We start from the raw sequence: 18,592 nt of genomic DNA, 5'->3' as shown, positions 1-18,592 counted from the left end.
CTGCTGCGGAGGAATGCGACAGGTTGTGCCGGTGTCCGGGAGACGCGGAGGGTGGGAACACGCACCAGGGCCCAGGGCTGCGTGCTTGGGATTTCATTGGAGCCGGGGAGGAGCCGGTAGGGGAGCGAACATGACCTTGAAAATCCTTATCGAGATGAAAAGGTGCAGTCAGCGAGCACATTCCTCCGCGGCCACGCTGCTGCACAGTGTGACAGCCAGCGCTGCGGCTGCACAGAGCTCCACAGAGAGCTCGCCGGGGCTCCGGGAGGTGCCTTCCCACAGCCCGGCAGAGTTGTGGTCTGAGGGTGTGTAAATCCAAGCGATCAGCTTCTAAGGCTGATGGTTTCTGTGCATTTATAAGTAATAACGAGCCTGAAGGCAGCAGCAAGGCAAAGTCTGGCAGGTGGAGAAGATGGGCCACTCGAGAGGACCAGTTTTAATTATGATTCCATGGCAGATGAAGCTCATCTACAAGTTTGGTGCCCAGAAATCTGGTGAGCAGCCAGGCAGCTCATCACAACCACCAAGGGGGTTGTGGTTTTCCCCAGTGTTGCTCCTGTTCCTGACACTCCTCTGTCCCTGGCACACCGTTGACTGCAGAGTCCTGCTAACCCAGCTGGGAATTCACTGGGCAGGACAGTCTGGGTGCTGTTCTGCTGTGTTTCTGGGCCAGAAGCAGTTTGTGAAAGGGCTTGGAGGGTACAGTAGGGGAGAGCAGAGCTGCTGGACTGGGAAGAGGAACAAGGAAAAGCTGTGTAGGGTGTAAGGTGTGAGAGATGTTTTTTATGGGAGCGACAAACCATTAGCCTGGCTTAGTTGCTGATGTCTTTGCGCTGTGGATCCACCACAGTTCTCCCTCTCTCCCCTGTGCTAGCACGTGTACTTGTACACTCACATGCTAATTCAGGTTGAGAAACTGCATCTCCTAGAAATTGATCCTTTTCTAAAATGCTTTCTGTGTGCTTTTAATCCTGAAGCGTGTCCCAGGGAAGTGACACCGTGCAGATAAAGCAACCCTTGCAGTGCAGAAAAGAAATCATCACTACTGTATGTGCTGTAAAATGAAAAATACTGCATTCCTGAAGGAATCTAAGTATCATTTCAGCTTCACTGTGGTACTTTTGTTGCTGAGGCTGCACTGCAGCTTTGGGAACAGATACTTAAAATTCATTGGTTTGTGATAGGGGTTTTTTTGTTTGTTTGTTTTTTCTCTCTTGACAAGGATAGAATAAAAACCTGTCTTTCTCAGTGGGTATATGAACTTACCCTTGTGTGCTGTGTGCTTTTTGTTGAAGGAATTCAGGCAGTGTCTTTTAGATAATTCCTTTCTAAATGCTTAGCTTAGAGCATTTGGATAAAAACGTTTTCTCACTTAACAAATCCAGATCCTTCCCAGTTTTAGAGGATCTAGGTGTGTGCTGTGAGTTTGGTCGTGTGCTGATGATCTTGGGGCATTCATTCTTAGGCACTGTGGAATGGAGTGGCTTCTCCTCAGGGAGGTGGAACGTGCCCATGCTGACCTTCATGCCATAACTTCAGCTTTTGTCTGCCACGATACTTGATTAAGACAAATCTAGCATCTCTGGCTTTTTTTCTTTGAAGTTATCCAGCTGGTAAAGCTGGGATGAAATGCAGCCTGTTTGCTGGGGTTCACCTGCTTCACTTTCTAACGTGGAACAATTACTGTGGTGGTACTGAAACCGGTGTCTCTGCTGTCCTACATGCCAGGAGCTTGGAATGAGGTACATACCTACTACACGTGTATGGGAGAAGTGGGAATACAGAGATACCAAGAAGACACAAGACTGTGTTTTTAGCCACCTTCACCAGGGTTTATCGGAAGGAGAAAGATTGTTCCTTTGGAAGGAGGTTCCTGCACTCTTGTTCATACACCAAAGTAAAATAGTGGCTAAATATTAATAATAAGACTATGTGAGGTGTGTCTCTGACACATACCTAGAGCATGAAGTGTGAGCAGCAGTGATGAGGTGGTATGTGTGCTGAGTCCCTGCGTTAGTGGAAAGAAATGCTGTATGTTTTGAACTGAGGAATAACTTAAAAGCTTTTGATATCTGGTGCCTACGTAAAGATCTGTTGGACACTTCAAAAATTATAATACAATGCATTAGATAGAAACTTGGTGAACTGCCTCAGGCCACAACAAAGAGCAGTCTTTTCTTCCACAAGGCCCTCACAGCAAACTATCTGCCAGTGGAAGATGACACTTTGACACATATGCATGCTCATGTTTAAAGATGTTACCTGAAGAAGTCTTTCATGGTGGTGGCACAGTTCCAGAGTCTTCAAAGCAGACAGTACCAAAAATAGAGTTCTCCTCTCAGGCTGACCTAAGCTGTGGTCCCTGGCCTGTGCCTCTGTACAAATGGACTTTTTTGCTCTTCCTGAGTTCAGTTCTGGGCACACAAGTCCTCAGCCGGCTGCTTGTGCCACTGCAGAGCTGGCAGAAGGACTGTGAGTGGGCTTTAAACCACACAAGATAGGTGAGGAAGGGGAATGTCAAGTGCAAGAGGCATTATAACTTCCATGTTAACAGAAATTTCATCTGTTGGCAAAACATACTGATAGTGGATCATTAAAAATAAATGATGTTTATAAGAGTAAATCAATCAAACTCACTGGGTGATGCAAATCTCACTTTTGCTGTCCTTAGATGCGTGAGCAACCTTCAGTACTTGTTGATTTGTATCGACTCTCTTGCAATGTGTGAAGTACTGAGCTATGTTTAGTGCTTTGTACAGTTCTGCCTATAAACGCAGTTTGGCATGATTTTTTTGGTGGCTTAACTACATGGTAAATCAAGGCTTTGTTACTTTGGATGAAAAAGAAACTAAATTGTGAATTCTGTGCTCTTACCTTCAAACTCTTTACATCTCCTAAAGCTTTACTCTCATGAGGTTGTTTTAGACATCTGTTCTTGTTGTTCTTGACATTTCTGTTTATTTTTATACAGTATGGCTTTTCAGGAACTGAGAAGACATTGCATCAACACTTACAGTGGCAGTAGTAGATAGTAAAGCTAATACTGTGAATTCCAAGTGCTTTTGTGCTTCAGCAGTCACTGCATCCATGAGCTGAGGACTATGTAACCTGGACTTTCTTCCCTTTGGATCAGAAATGAGTTGTCAGGCTTTCATTCCCAAAGGCTGCCTTCAGTGCTAACTCACAAGGCTGAGTCTGTTGAAATAATTTTGGTTTGCCCCTCTTGCAGGATATGTCATGGATTACAGTTATCAGGGCAGTGCTTATGCTGAAGTACATATTCTGTACTTTGAATTCACAGTTCAGGATTGCAGTTCTGTTTTCTCCACTGCTCCAAGATCATCTTGACCAGGCATCTCCTCTGATTCTTGCAGGCAGTCAGAAATATTCCTGTTCATACCTGGTACTGCTGAGTTTACAATGGCATGGAAGGGGCCCGTGAACTCCTGTGACTGCACTGAGGCCTCTTTGGAGTTCACTTGACTTGGTAGTTTCCTCTGTGTAGCTGGATTCTGCTCCATCTGGACAAGATTTCCGAGTTGCCAGACTGATGTCAGATCAGAGAGCCAAGAATTGATCTAGGCATTGCATAAAAGCTGAGTGGCTGCAGCTGATCTACCTTAGGGCAAAGAGCAAAAGGGGCTGTGGTGGTGCCCTGCTGCATAAGAAATGTTTATAATGCAGAAATAGCAAGCAGACAGTCCTGCTGAAGCTGCTGTACAGTCAGTGCTAGCAGGAGGTGAGCAGGGAGCAGCATACAAACCATGTGCTTGTGAAAACAGCCTCTTGTGCTTCCCTTGCCCCTTTGCAAATAGGCTTTCATACTAGCAATGCTTGGTTTCTGCATTGGGTAGATTAGGTCTCTAGATGAGTCCAGTGATGCCATCCTAGAGTTGTCTGTTTTCCCACTCCAAATGCCATGTGAATAAAGGGCCTGGGAGCTGGCAGTGTTGCAGGAGGTATTCACTGTCATACTGCTTTTTCACAGTAGAGATAGAACATGCTAGTGAGAAATACATTTCTTCTCAAAGAATTAAGGTTTGTCATCACCATACATGAAGTGAAAATTCAAGGCTCAATGAAGTTCAGTTGTGGAGTGAATCCCAAGTCTGTTCCCCTTCACAGACATCCGGATGGTCAGCACCATGCTCGCTGCTGCACTGCCTGTCTTTGCATGCTGCTGTCCATGGATAATGTGTTCCTGAACGCTGAGGGACAGCAGTTGTTCAGTTCCTACCTCCTTGATGGCATCTCAAATATTTATCTTTTCCTGACAGCAGGTATTGGTTCCCTGCTTTAGGAGCTGTGTTGTGGGGGGAGTCTGTCCTAAACACCTCCTTATCTTGAGGCATTTTGCCAATGTAAACTGCTGCCACCCACGCTATGGGCAGCCTTTCAGGGAAGGAGGAATGCTGGCTGTAAGAACACAGGCAAGCCTTCCAGTTCATAATCTCCCAAATATGTCAAGAAACTCGTTTGACTGCTCTGGATGTTTGGTAGACAATTTATCCCTTACTGTGAAGTGTGACCAGTCCCTTCTTTGAGAACAGTTGAACTTCCAAGTGAAGAGAAGAACTGACTTGTTTTTAGCCAATCTACTCAGGCTGTGGCAGGTGGCAAGGCTGCTTATCCTACAAGAACTGCAGGCAACTTCAGCCATTTAAAACTAAAGACATTTTAATTACTTGCATGGTTAATTTCCAACTCTTTCACGCTTTTAGTTCAGTTGTGTTGCACTGTTCTCATCAAGTTGTACCTTACTCCTTTATATCTTTTCTGCCTAATCAGTTCAGGAAAGCATGCAGGATATACAGGCTGGCAGGCAAGTTAATGTTGTGAGAAGCCTCAGCTCCCATTTCCTGACTTTTTAACCTTGAACTATCCCAGGAATTTTTGCATTTGAGTGATTAAGAAGGTATGAACTGACCTCCTGCCTCCCTCCTGCTTGCAGAACCAGTTTGTTAATCTCTGGGAATGATCTAAAATCTGTAAGTGGTTTTTGATGGTCTTCTCCTTGCAAATAACTTAGCTTCTTTGCTTCCAGGGCTAAATGATATGTACTGAACAGGAATACATGGGCAAACAGACTGTCAGTGTGTGCAAAGCAGAGCTTGTAAACATGCAAGCCTTTCAGAAGTGGATAGAACAAGCAGTTAACTGTTCAACTGATGTGTTCTAGGCATGCTGGTAGTGGCTGATGGGGTCATAAATAGTGTATTGTATACAAAATTATGCTTCCATGATTGTGTTTGACCAATAGAAATTTTATTTTGCTATTGCTATTTATTTTGCTATTGCTATTAAAGGTATAAATGCATTTGTGTTTGGAATGCTTGAAGTACAGACTTGTTGCGAGACTTTCAGGTGTCTTTGGTGTCTCCTGATCTCTTTTGTGGAGAATCTACTTGGGCAGCCTGTGGCTAACTTCTGTAGAAAGAGAATAATTTAGATGTTACCTGCTTATGTGAAAGGGTCTGAACTGGCAAATTACATGCAACTCAAAATCACCTTAACGAGGTACAGAGGTTATTCTCATGGCTTGGCCATAGAGCAGTAAAGGACATCACTGAGTTCTTGTGTCAATAAAAATGTTTAAAATGATGACAGCTTGGAAAATAAGCTGTGAAGATAGATGTTGATCTTGCTTATCCTACAGGTGACCCAATGCATGGAGCATTAGGGGCCAGGAGGAGACACAGGATGAAAGAGATCTTCAGGAGGCTGAGAAGATGCTCAATAACCATGGCAACAAAAGAAACCACTTCTGAAAAGCAAACAGCTCTGCAGTTTGAGTTGTTTGAGGACATGTGTTGATTATTTTAAGGCATTTCTATTGGTAATGTTTCTGTTGTACTTTAAGCAGATTTGTTTATTTTAAAGCAACAGCTTCAAATAGGTGTTTTTCTCAGACTTGACCCCATTTGTACTGCAAGGGGTGTAATTCTGTTCCCAATTATCCTTTATCACACCAAGACCAGGACCACACACCGACAGTCATTGAAATGACATGTGTTTGAGGTTACTATAAGTTTAGGGGCCTGTGCCTTGCTGTGGGTCTTGGAATAATGTCTGGCTTCCAAAACTTTGAAATGTCATATCTGATCTCTCATCAGGCTCCTTGGAGTATAGTTTAGAAGCTTCTCAGATTTGTGATCGCTTCTTAAAGGCTTCTCTTGTTACCTGGGAAGCACATTCCCATTCATGGTTCCTGTCTGCTTATGGTGGTCTGAATTACTCCTTTCTGCTCCCCTCAGTGTGTAGGTCTCCCCTTTTCACTCCCTCACAGCTGGTGAGGTTTTGGTGCAATCGAAGGTGCCATGTGGATACTGGCTGCTAGGGATGAGCTGTTCTCATCACCTTTTGCCTCAATTGCAGTTGGAATGGGAGTGCAAGGGAGTGTTTCATCCTGCCCAGGTGTGTAGTGACAGGGTGAGAAAAGCTTTGCCAGCAAGATCATAAACCAGGGCCTCTTCCCTGCCACACCTCCAGCCTCCAAAGGCAATTCTCCCCGCAGTGAGAGAAGATGCTCCCAGGGAAAATAGTTACTATAGTGACAAATGGCCCCGGCGTGTTTGAGGGCTGGATCACCAAGTTGAGTAATAAATGTGTAGGAGTCTATTTTTAAAAGCTTTTGTGAGGAGGAGACTGCTGTAGTCCTAGAAAATTTGTCTGCAAAGTGATAGGTTTTTCTGTGCTGAAGTTTAAAAATAATCACCCTCTGTCTTGAGAATGGGATGACCTCATTAAAAACAAAGAAGCTTGTATGTCATCGTGTGGAGCCTCCTGGCAGTGATTCCTGCAGCAGCCTTCTGAGTTACAGTAGGAGCTCTGCCCATTAACAGGTTCCTCAAAACTCAGACCCACAGGGATCTTGGGTACAGCTGCCCCAGTGTCACAGTTGGAATTAGGTGCTTTTAGCTCATTCTCTGTCCTGGTCTGTGCAGCACATCCTGGCACATAATGAGAAGAAGCCATTGAAAATAAAATCTGACTTCAAGCTTCTCCCACAAAAATACTGGGTTTAAAAAACATTTGGTTTTGTAAGAGAAATGGTGTGAGTGGAATTATCTGCCACAACTCATAATTTTCTTACCTGGCTTGACTTCTTGCCCATGAACCTGCGAGACCTGAGCACTTGCTGTGTACCTGTGAGTGCAGCAGGGAAGGGGAGAGCTGAACAGAGCTGGAAAGCTGATTTTTAGGGTTTGGTGACTTATGCTGAAGCTGTAAGACGAGCTGGCATGAAGGTCCTGAGTGATCCAGGTGCTGTCTTTGTTCCTTATGCAGGGAGCTGCTGCAATGGGTCCAGCAACCTGCAGGAAATCCCCTGATGTGTGGTTTGACCCACAGGGAGTCATGAAGGATTTCATGTAAGGCCATGTGATCTGTGCTGAACTGATTAACATAAGGCTCTCCTGTTTAAATGGCTTTACTTTGTTATGAGGCTGAGGAACCCTGCAAACATAGGGATTAAGTGGGTTTATGTGAGGTGTAGAGGCTTGGCAGTGCACTGTTGGTTTATAAATGTCCTCATCTCGGTGACCCACGGGCACTGTTTGCCAACTGCACATCTCTGCATGCACACTTGTACTGACAGCTGCCTGTGGGTTTGCTCAGTTGCTGTGGGCCACCAACTGGTACCGAAATCCAGTAATTACAAAAACACCTTTTCCTGTTTTAAGAAGTTCAGAACTGATTTCTGTTACCTTCGTAGCATTAACTCCAGATTTGTAAGTGGCGCAGGTCACCCATCTCCCACTCCCGTCGGGAATCTCTGTACAGACATGTTTAACAAACCTTCTGTCAATCAAAAACTGGTTATACAAGGATTATTTGCCTTCAGTTTCCTGTGTAATGAGGTTTTTGATTGACAACAGTGGAGCTAAAGAATATAGAAAGGCTTTCTGAATCTGAGATGAGCAAGTTTCTATTTAACAGTGTTTGCACATGATAACATTGACTTCCAGTTTTATCTGTGATAGAAACTGAAGGTGATCAAAAATAAGAAATATAGAAACCCTTCTCATTTAAAAATGGCGTGGATTAGAAAGTAGAGGTAGGAAGCTAACTTTCTATTTCCTGCAGTAGCAGTGGGATTTGAACATCATTTGTTGTACAAATAGTTGATCTATTGGGGGCAAACGTTTTGGAAAGATGGAAGTGCCTCAGTAAGTTCAGCACGGTTGGTGGGTGAGCAGTGGCTTTCCCCTCAGTCTGCCTCTTCCTGAAGACTGTTAGATGCTCCTCAGGACAGGAACTTGGGTGATGCTGTTATCTTTTACCTCTGTTTATCAGGACTAATTTCTGAAATGGTGTCCTTGACCTGCTGTGTGTGGTGGTTGCTGTGGGCACCTGGTTTCCAGGTGTCTTTGATGAGCATTTGCACTTGTTCAAGTAAATTTGGATTTCTTGAATGCAATTAAATTAAAAACTAACATACTGAAAACTAAGGAAATATTATCTAAATGGATAAATCTAGGTTGATGTTTCATTTCCAAAATGCTAAATATTTCTCATAATGACTTTGATTAAAATGTAGCTAATGGAGAAAGGGCAGTCACAGGTATGATGAATGTGAGATATAGGTGAGTTGAAATGAGATGAATGTATGGGTGCCTTAGGGGTGAGCTTAAAAGGACAGAGTTATGCCATGATTTACAAATATCTTCTCTAGCTCAGGCTGGTTTCTCTTGTAGACCTCCACACCAAGCTCAGCCTCCAGCTTAGAAGCAGATGAAGCACTTGAAGAGCAGTTCTGGTCTAACTGATGCATTAGAGCAAAGCTTGCATGGCTGGAAGATGCAGACAAGACTCATGTCTCAGTGTCATCTCTTTTAACTAGACCAGTTTGGGTTTAATAAAAAGTGCTATATGTACAGACTTTCTGTTTGCCCCCTTGGTTCCCTCTTTGGGACTGGAGATCAGAAGTCAAAGTCAGGATTTGCTCAACTTTGGGATGCATTACTTTTGTTTGAAAGCTGGGTGAATGAATCTGGAGGTTTCCCTAACAGAGGAGGGTAAGGAATGCACAAACCATTCCTTCCTTGGTTAGAAGCACATTGGTGCAGGGGATCTGTTTCTGTAGATTGCTGCTTTGATCTGCCTACAGAGAGGACCTGTTATATGATAACATAGTTTGACTGAGTTGATGAGATTTTCCCCAAAGCAGCTCAGGAAGCTTTGTGAATTGTAAAGGAGATGTTTCAAAGGAATAGACCTGCAGATGTGTCCTAGCTTCAACTTCCCACATGCAGGAACAGTCCTGTTTTATGCAGCAATAATAGACTAACTAAATCATGTCTTGCTGTGAGAAAGAAACTTCTCCTTTTGCTCATTTAATCCCTCATGTTACATTGTGAATGTGCTTCGGGAGATGCTGCATTTTTGGGCCCCTTCTGGAAAACTGGTTTATTTCAGTCTTCATAGCAAACCCTAAAGTCATACCTTAAAACAAGGAAATAATCTCCTTTTTCTTTTTATGCTGTATTCAGAGTCTGGCTACACAATACATTGCATGTCTTTCATCTGCAATTGTAGCATTGTTGCTTTGATTTGTGCCAGTTTTTCCCACAACAGCAAGGAAAAAGAGCTTAGGAAAGTAGGTAACATGGTTACAAAGGTGCAGTTATTTGGGGAAATAGCTCTTTTGTCTATAACAAATGGAATTACTCACTTACTTATAAAACTAATTACTCTTCTGTTGCTAGTTGAATGGTAAGTTTCTCCTCTGTACAAATAGGATAGTTGGAAGCTTGTGGTCAGCCAGGGAGGATGGCCCTAGTGCGTGCGTGGTGATGGGTGCTCGTTGAGATATGCTGAGAATACAAGTCTCAAAAGTGAGATAATTGTCTATTTCTGAGCCCTAGTAATTGGCAAGTCTCCAGTTGGCTTGTGTCATTGCTAGAGCAGACTGATCCTGCCTTGATTTTTCTCCCCTTTTTCCAAAACTCCAGCTGAAAGAACTGGCTGGATGTAGTTCATGCACTGCATTTTGTATGGAAAATAGGAATAAGCATCCTTCAGTTGCTTGGTCCTGGCTTCCTATTGAGTCTGACAGTTCCTGAGCACATTTAGAAGGAATTCAGCTCTTTCTAACAAAGTAGGACTGGACAAAAGCTGAACAGAAGCTTTATAAGTTTGGTATTAAACTTTGGCAGTACAGTGCCATTCCCTGACAAAAGTATTCCCAAGACCTGAGGCTGATAGTGTAGCTCAGCACTGGCGTTTGGGTTTGGGTTTGTTTGTTTTTAACCAAAAAAAAGAGTTTGATATTAGTGTTAGGTGAGATTCTTGAGTGGAATTCTGCTGCAGAATCTCCACTCAGTGTGTAATGCTAATTAAGATACTGAGATATGTTTTATGTCTCTAGCACACTCTCAACTAACGTACTTTAAGTATAGGTTTAATTACTGCTCCGTGTTGAGGGATGCTTGGATCCCTCACTAAAATGTTGAGCACTATAGTTGGGACATGGGAAAGGCATGGTTCCTGTTTTAATCAGTCTGTGGGGTGGAATGGAAGCTGGGGTGCAATGTCAGAGGCTTCAAACCCAGGGCACAGGGGAGGTGCTGGGATGGCCAGGGCAGGGCAGGCTGTGTTCCCCATTATTGGTCAAAGGAGGAGATTGTCCTGCTCTGCTCTGCACTGGTGCAGCTGAGGTCACTTGGTCTGTTCAGCCTGGAGAAGAGGAGAGTGAGGGGAGACCTCATGGGGGTCTTCAACATCCTCTCGAGGGGAAGCAGAGGGGCAGGTACCAATCTCTTCACTCTCATAATCAGTGACAGGACTCGAGAAAATGGCGTGGAGCTGAACTGGGAGAGGTTTAGGTTGGATCTCAGGGAAAGGTTCTTCACCCAGAGGGTGGTTGGGCACTGGAACAGGCTCCCCAGGGCAGTGGTCACAGCACCAGGCCTGTCTGAGCTCAAGAAGTGTGTGGACAATGCTCTCTCAAGCACATGGTGGGATTGTTGGGGTGTACTGTGCAGGGCCAGGAGTCTGACTCCATGATCCTGATGGGTCCCTCCCAACTCAACATATTCTGTGATTCTGTGATCCCAGTATGCCTGTGCCCTCCCAGGGGTGGGAGCAGGTTCTCTGTAGTTCAGCATTTAGTGTTTCACTCTTCCCCACCTGTCCTGCTTCCACACAGACCACTAACATTGGACAAAAGCAGATGCCATTTGCAGAGAGGGTGGAAGTGCTAACCCCAGTGTTTAACTTAAAATTGCCAACACGTTTGCTGCTACACTTTCATCTGTGTTATCTCCAGAGAGTGCCTTGTATCTGACCTTGCTCTGCATTTTTACCCTTGTGCATCTTTGATTTGATCAACTCAGCAGCACGTACTGGGTACTCAGGCTGAGGAAACAGCTTGATTATGGGGAATAACATGGGATAAGGGATAGCAATCACAAGTATTGAGATTCTATTTTATTTTCAGGTAACCTCTATTTTCTGTACAAACATGCTTTTGGTACACAATCTAGATTAACAACTGTAAAAACAAACCCTTCAGTGAAACTTTCTCAATAAAGTTTCACAGTTCTATTCTGTGAAACTCTGAGTTCTTTTGCACTGCAGAGCTTTAAATTAAATTGAAATTTTCTGAGAAAATAGCGATTAAAACACTGCTTCTTATGGCAAAGGCAATGTGTTGAAAGGGAAATGCAGCAGCAGGTAAGCAGAGGTCTTAGTGGCTTACATGGCTTTTACAGAAATGTTCCCACCTTGTTCTTACTGCATACCAGGTATATGGATCATATCTGGGGGGAATTATGTTCAATTTCTTCTGGCTAGAGGCTTTTTTCTCTAAAATTCCCCTAAACACTGTAGGGTGACTGTAATATGGAGTTACCACTGGGTTGCTCAGTGCCTCCAGGTGAAGTATGCTCAGAACTTAAACTCTTTGTCAAGCTGTCAGCCCTGCTGAATTATCTTTGGATATGAAAAACTTTCTGCAAACCTGTTCAGTCTTTCCCAGTGGGTTGGAGACTTGCTCTCCTACCCCCTTGCCTCCCTGTGACATGCTGCTTGTGTGGGGCAGAGTTGGGTACAGCTCCAGGGCTGCTTTTTGACCCAGTTGCTCCCAGCATGTGGCTGCTGGAGAGGGGGCTGTGGTGTTGTACAGTGTGTCCTGTGCTTTCTGCTCGAAGGGCTCCCCTGGTAAGTCACAGTAAGTCAGACCTGTGAGTCCCAACATGAAGTCACGGCCCCTCTTCCAGATACACCACGTGCACTGGGGTTGTGTGGTGGATCTTTGGACTTGTGGCATATTGTGCTTTTGGCAGCTGGAGATGAGACACCTGCAAGATTAATTCTTGCTGGCTTGTGCCTCCCTGCAGTGCTGTGTTTGGTTAGGAGTTTTGCTGGGGCAAGCTGAAGCTCATTAACTCAGAGTCAAAGGGAGGAAAGGGACATGGTTTTGGTGATTAAAGTCTGCAGGGTCACTCAAGGAGTGGGTACTCTGAGCTTTGTGTTCAGCCATACAAGCCCTCAGAGTGTTGCTGGATGTGGTCTCTAATAGGAAAACTCATCAGAGCAGTGCTGTGGAAATACTTCCTTATTGGGACGGAGCAGGTTACACATTTTTGTGATACTGAGAAACTAATCTAGTTTGTCATTAATGAAACAGAACATATTGCAATGCAAATGAGAGGAGTTGCATGACAAGTGGTCCCACAGTCCTCAGCACTTGCTATTGATTGTGCAGTCTTAATTATTCATGCTATGCAAATTGCATTTCTCATCTTGCTCCTTCTTGTCTACATATTTTTGGTACAGGACTTGCCTGCAAACAGTCTTGTTCTTTCACTTGAGAGACAAGGATTGTTTCTGGCAAAGTTCTTAATGTTCCTTTGTCGAGCAAGTACTGGCTGAGCCGGGCAAGGCTCTGGAGCTCTGTCAGAATGAATTCCTCTTACTGTAACTTCAGATGAAGAAAGGGAAGAGTTGGTGGAGTATTATATATGATAAGAACAAAAGCTTTAATGTAGTTTTCAACTTCCTTTGGTTTTGATACTGGAGCCCTTGTGGCACTTGTTTTCTGGTCAGTTGTTTGGAATAGAGATGTGAGAGTGTTCTTTTATTCATGCTAAATATTACTTTGCATTTCAGGTATACTAAGCCACTAACCTTTGCAGACTGCATTAGTGACGAGTTGCCATTAGGATGGGAAGAAGCTTATGACCCTCAGGTTGGAGTCTATTACATAGACCACAACACCAGTAAGTGACACGTTATTGTATTTTTGCAGAGTGATTGTTTTGTGCCTGTGTTAAAATATACTGAACACAAAACCACAGAGTTGCTGACAGCGTGTTTTAGAGTAGATCTGAGATCTGCAGCTCAGGAAATCAGATCCTGCCCTTCTCCGTTGTACAAGGTGCTTCCCTCTCTAAACAGGAATCTGAGACATTTTGGTTGGCAGTCACGTTTAGCTGATACTGTGGACACACCTCTGTCAGACTTGGTTGTACTGAGGAGTCCAACTAAGTAGCAGTGATCTGGAGTTTGTCCTTAGCCTGGAATTTGTCCCTGTGGCAAGACCATCAGAAATAGTGCAAAGGTCTTGTGTTGATTCCCCTGGCAGGGATCAACTGGATGACAGCACGAGCTCCCTTTTCTGCAGGAGCTTGCAGTGCCTTTGCTGGAAACTCTCAAGTAAGCTTGGGATGTCCTGAGATGTGTGCAAGTTCAGTCTTGTGGTGTTTTTATTCTGTGTCCTCAAACTACACTCTTTGTTAGAATGCGTGATAGGCCCAAAGAGTTAAATTTATAAGCTCATTTGAATTACGAGAAAATACAGCATTTGATATGTCCTTGCAGGTATTGTTAGGATAAGTGTATTGGGTTGTGCTAGAACAAATCCCCTGAAAAAGTTATATAAAAAAATAAATCAGTGGCTTTGATTCTCTTTACAGAGCAGCTCCAATTGCAGTCCAGAATTTCACAGCAGAACCATGGCCAGGCTCTTTTGGGAGAGCTTGTAAAAAACTTTTAAAATTAAGACTGAAGTGCCTTGAAGTTGTGAGATTTTTTAAGTCTACTTCTAGGACTTCAACTGAGAACTTCAGCAGCATATTTTTTCTCATCAAGTAACATGATCTTTTTAAAAATAAAAATGTGGAAGCCTGTTGTGGTTTGTTTGTTTGGTTGGTTGGTTTTTTCCCCTGATTTTATTTTATTCTTTTCTTCCCTTGAGTATCTTCATCTACATACTCTTTTTCAGAAATGCCACAATTTCACGTGGCCTGTGTTTGCACCTTCTGGGCTTTAGCAACTCCTCTTGGATACTAAAAATGCAGACTGAAAAAAGCCCGTTCCCAAAAGCACTAATTGACCTCTGCAATACGAAGATCAAAAGTTTCTGGATGTCAAGATTACTCAAATATTTTTATTTAGAGCTTATGTCATCCTCAAAATCACAGGATTTACATATCTTTAAATGGCTTTATCCTAAGTATTTTTCTGTGTGGCATGGGACATTTGGTTTTACTTTTTCCAGGAAAGGATAGTGCAGAAGGAAAGGGTTGGCCCCAGGGTGACCATGCAAAGGTCTGGTTGCAGGTCTGAGAGGGCTGTTACCCCTGGTCAGTACCACTCAAAAGCACCACAGGATTCAGGGGCATGCAGAGAAGCCTTCAAACTATGCTGACACCTGCTTAATAAAATAACAGTTGCTTTTAAAAAGTTACGCTTCTATGGGATGTCAGAGGCCTACAAGACTTGAATGAGAATTTCAGCTAAAAGTTAAAAATAAGAGAAGCACACTCATGATCCTATTTCTTGTGCTCACTCTCATCCAAATCATGATAAAGCAAAACATATCCATTTACCTTCACCTAATCAAGCAGCTCATCGTTGTGGTTTATGTTGAAGTATCCTCTGGAGGGTGTCCAAAACCTTCTTCCTCTCCAAGGTGTCTTGCAGATTCCCTGGCAGGAAGGAACTGTCATCAGAGGGTGTGAAGGGGATGGAGCCAGGTTGGTTCTTGCTGCATAAGTGCTTGAGACTAATTGTCAGAAACAAGCCCAAGGACAGACTTAAACTAAATCTAAAGCCAGGAGCCATTAAAAGAAGTGAGATGGAGAACAATTCTAAGCACCCCTCTGAGGGAAAATAAATACAATTAAATTGAATTGAGTACCCAGAGTATTCCTAATGCAGTATTAATGCATAGCCCTGAGTGTGTCTCTCTGGGAAAACTTCTTTGGAATTTGATTTGCACGAAGAAATGATGCTGATGCAAGCAGAGTAAGGCTACATTCCTCCAACATGAAACAACCAGATTTATTTATGACAAGCTCAACATTAAATTAAAAATTCACAAGACAACACTTGATGTAATAGCCTTCATTTCTATAGCCCTTTAATCTCACTTTTGAATGTATTTTGCATTTCTCAGTGGCTGGGGCCCATTGAGAGCCCTGGGCCAGCATTTTCATTGATTGGTATTACATGTTTGAAAACCAAAGCTCAAAGCTGCAATCTAGGGGACACCGTGATTGCTGTAAAGGTGGAGGTGAATATTTAGAAAAAATACAAAACCAAGGCATTTCAACACCTAAATGTGTTGTCCATTCTCTCCGTGAGCTGGCCCCTGAGGGTTCCCTGTGTCAGATGCTGTATGGGCTTGGGGCAGTGGCAGTGCTTCCCCACCTGACAGGAGTGTTCAGGATTGTATGTTTTTATAGTCTTCCTCCTGGCTGCTTACAGTGGAGGGATTTCCCTGCAGCAGCTTCCACCACCCTTCTTGGGATTATGGGAAGAATGGGCTGCTAATCTAAGGAAAAACTGGAAATAGCCAGGCTTGAAGACCTTATGTCTGTGTAGGCTCATGACCCAGTGTCCTGCATTAGACTTCAAGAGTTGTGGGTATTTTGCCAAGATACTTATTATGCTTGAAATTAAAGAGTCCTGAGTCACAGTTCCTGGTGCTTATTCATGGAATCTGGATGTCTGGGAATGTGAGGGTCAGCTCCCTGGGTAACTCACAGCAGACTTTCCCCTTCTGTGGAGTAAAGGAAGTTACTCCATGTGGGTGTGGGTCATGGTTGTATGGAAAATGGGATTTGGGTACAAGAACAGAGGCAGGAGCCTGGGGATTTCAGAGCCTTACAGGTGCTGTGTCCTCCTGACTTTTCTTTTGCTCCCTCTAAGAGAGGCTGTAGTGCTGTCCATGAGGGCACCAGCACCTACAGCTGGCACAAGCAGCTGCTTTTTCCTCAGGTTATTTTGGGGCAGTTTTTCAGGTCCAGGCTTAGCTTTAATGTTACATCAGCTGAAATGTTGCTTCTGCTTGCAGGACCTGTAAAGGACTTTTTGTTGGAATGCTTCTACAAGCTATACTGGGGGTTTTTTAATCACTTTTTGCAGCTTCTCCAGGTTTTGCTATATAATTTGAAGTGCCATGTGTTCTTTGGGGTCTTGAGATACTGTTAAAACAAGTTATTGCTGGAGTAGGCTGTTAATTTTCTCCTCAGCATGATCATGGACAGCTTGTGAAAATGGTTGTGTGTCCATCCCTTGGGTAAAATCCTTTATCTGTAGTTCTGCTCCTGGGATTACTGTCCAGCTGCTCTATTCCCTACATCCAGTGTTAGTATTATGCCTGACTCACTCGAGCTGCTCATACCTTCCACCCTGGCAGCTTTTACTAAATATTTAAAGAGGCTCTTAAGATATGCAGATTAAATTCCTACTGGTAGTTTCAAGCAGGTCCTTTTTATTAATTATTCATTATGTGGTAACTAGGCATCCTTATTCAAGCATGTTAGTTTAGACAGTTCAGAGCACTTGGTCAACTGAATACTGGAACCTGTTCCAAACAAGAACATGTAATAGCCTTGAAATAGAAATGAAAAATGTTTTGGACACTTCCTCACAAAACAGCGACAAACACTGACAATAAATTTGCTTCGTTAGTATTAGGACCAACTGTGTGTGTGTGACCTCATGCCTTTTTCACGATGAGAAACCTGGAAAGCAATATATTGGTTGTGTTGGGGTAATGGAGATGGAATTGTAACTACTCGTGGCTGTGTTGCCTTAAGTTCCACCTCCTGTATTCTTCAGTGATTTGCTGCTGTCCCTGCTTTTGGTGAAGGAATTGTTTGCTGCCCTTCGGAGATGCTGTTTGTATAAAGTCATTTAAGAGGGTTCCACAAATCCATCCTGTGATTTAATGAGTCTTTATTTCTACTTACCTATGGAATTGGAGTGAGAAGCCTTTCCTTCCCCTCTTTAATAAAAGCCACTTGGCAGCCAACAAGGACGGGCAGAGTTGTAAATGCTTTCATGTTGTCAGATGCAGTATAATGCAGTCATGTGGCAATGATATTTTCTGAAGGATTTTTTTATCAGTGAAACAGTAGAGGTATTTTATTAGTAATGTTATAAACCTCTGCAATAAAGATAAGTCTAACAGTCAATGTCAGGATCTTAGAGCTGTGTGTGCATGTTCTCTGGTGAGTGTTTTTAAAAGCCAGAACCAGGGTGGCTTCAGCTGCAGAGGAGTTGGAGAGTTGTATGACGATTTTGTAATGAACTGTAATGAAACTACACAGTGTTTCAGCAAAACTCATTGGAATTCATTGTGGATCAATGGTCACCTCCTAAGAAAAAAGGAAAATATCCTTATTCCGCTTTTTTATTACAAGCAAGGGGCTATTTTAAAATATTGTCATAGATAGTGAAGCTTCTCCAGGCAGCAGAACAAACCTGCATTCTGTTAATCTGGCTCTCTCCTGTTTTCTGTCCAAGAAACTACACAGATAGAAGACCCTCGAGTGCAATGGCGGCGGGAGCAGGAGCACATGCTGAAAGACTACCTGGTGCTGGCCCAGGAGGCGATTGCTGCACAGAAGGAGATCTATCAAGTGAAACAGCAGAGGCTTGAGTTGGCCCAGCAGGAATATCGGCAGCTGCATGATGTTTGGGAGCACAAACTGGGCTCTCAGACCAGCTGTGAGTACTTAGTGAACTCCTAACCAGTGACTTCCTCAGTCATGAACCCACCAGGACAGTAAAAATGCATGAAGCTGGTCCTCTGATGGAGCACTGGCATTCTTTATTGCACAGGAAGCATCAATACCTGTTGCTTCAAGAGTTGGTGCAGAAATTTCTATAGAATGCCATATGTTTCCTCCTCACTTACTAGTTAGGAGCTGGAAAATGTCCAGAGGAGGATTTATTTCCTACAAGTATTCCAGAATTTTTTTATAATCCTCTATAATTGCAGACTTTCTGTGTTCTTGCTAGCCCCATCAGTGCACCTCTCTCTCCCTGCTTCACTCTTGTGAGTTATGTCTTATGGTGGACAATTCCAGTGGCTAATGCTGTACCTGCTGTTAAAAGATTTTAAGTGGTTTTCTGTCAGCTGAAGGATTCTTGTTTGACAAGGCTCCTGTCCATCATCTCTGAAGTACAAGTTTTGTTCTTTCCTTAAGAGCACTCTACCTGAGTGCTGGTGTAGCAGAGCAGTACACTAAGAACATGAGTTACACTGGTGTGATGTGATCTGTCTTGAGAAATACAGCCAAACTGAAAGAGCTAGAAATGCTTTCCCGTGTTTTATAGGGCTTAAACTGATGGC

The 18,592-nt window shown here is 43.5% G+C and overlaps 1 protein-coding gene across 1 annotated transcript in view; it reads left to right on the top strand.

Annotated features, from left to right (window-relative positions):
- The window catches only part of WWC1 (WW and C2 domain containing 1), a 65,947-nt gene that overhangs the window by 18,026 nt on the left and 29,329 nt on the right, over positions 1-18,592 (top strand). Inside the window, exons 2-3 of the mRNA XM_050311978.1 lie at positions 13,114-13,223; positions 17,761-17,964. Of these exons, the coding sequence (XP_050167935.1) occupies positions 13,114-13,223; positions 17,761-17,964 (314 nt within the window). The remainder of the gene's footprint in view (positions 1-13,113; positions 13,224-17,760; positions 17,965-18,592) is intronic.

This window comes from Myiozetetes cayanensis, unplaced genomic scaffold, assembly GCF_022539395.1.
Source record: "Myiozetetes cayanensis isolate MyiCay16 unplaced genomic scaffold, myiCay2020 scf17, whole genome shotgun sequence".
Classification (NCBI taxonomy): Eukaryota; Metazoa; Chordata; class Aves; order Passeriformes; family Tyrannidae; genus Myiozetetes; species Myiozetetes cayanensis.
This window is presented reverse-complemented; position numbering and strand designations above follow the sequence as displayed.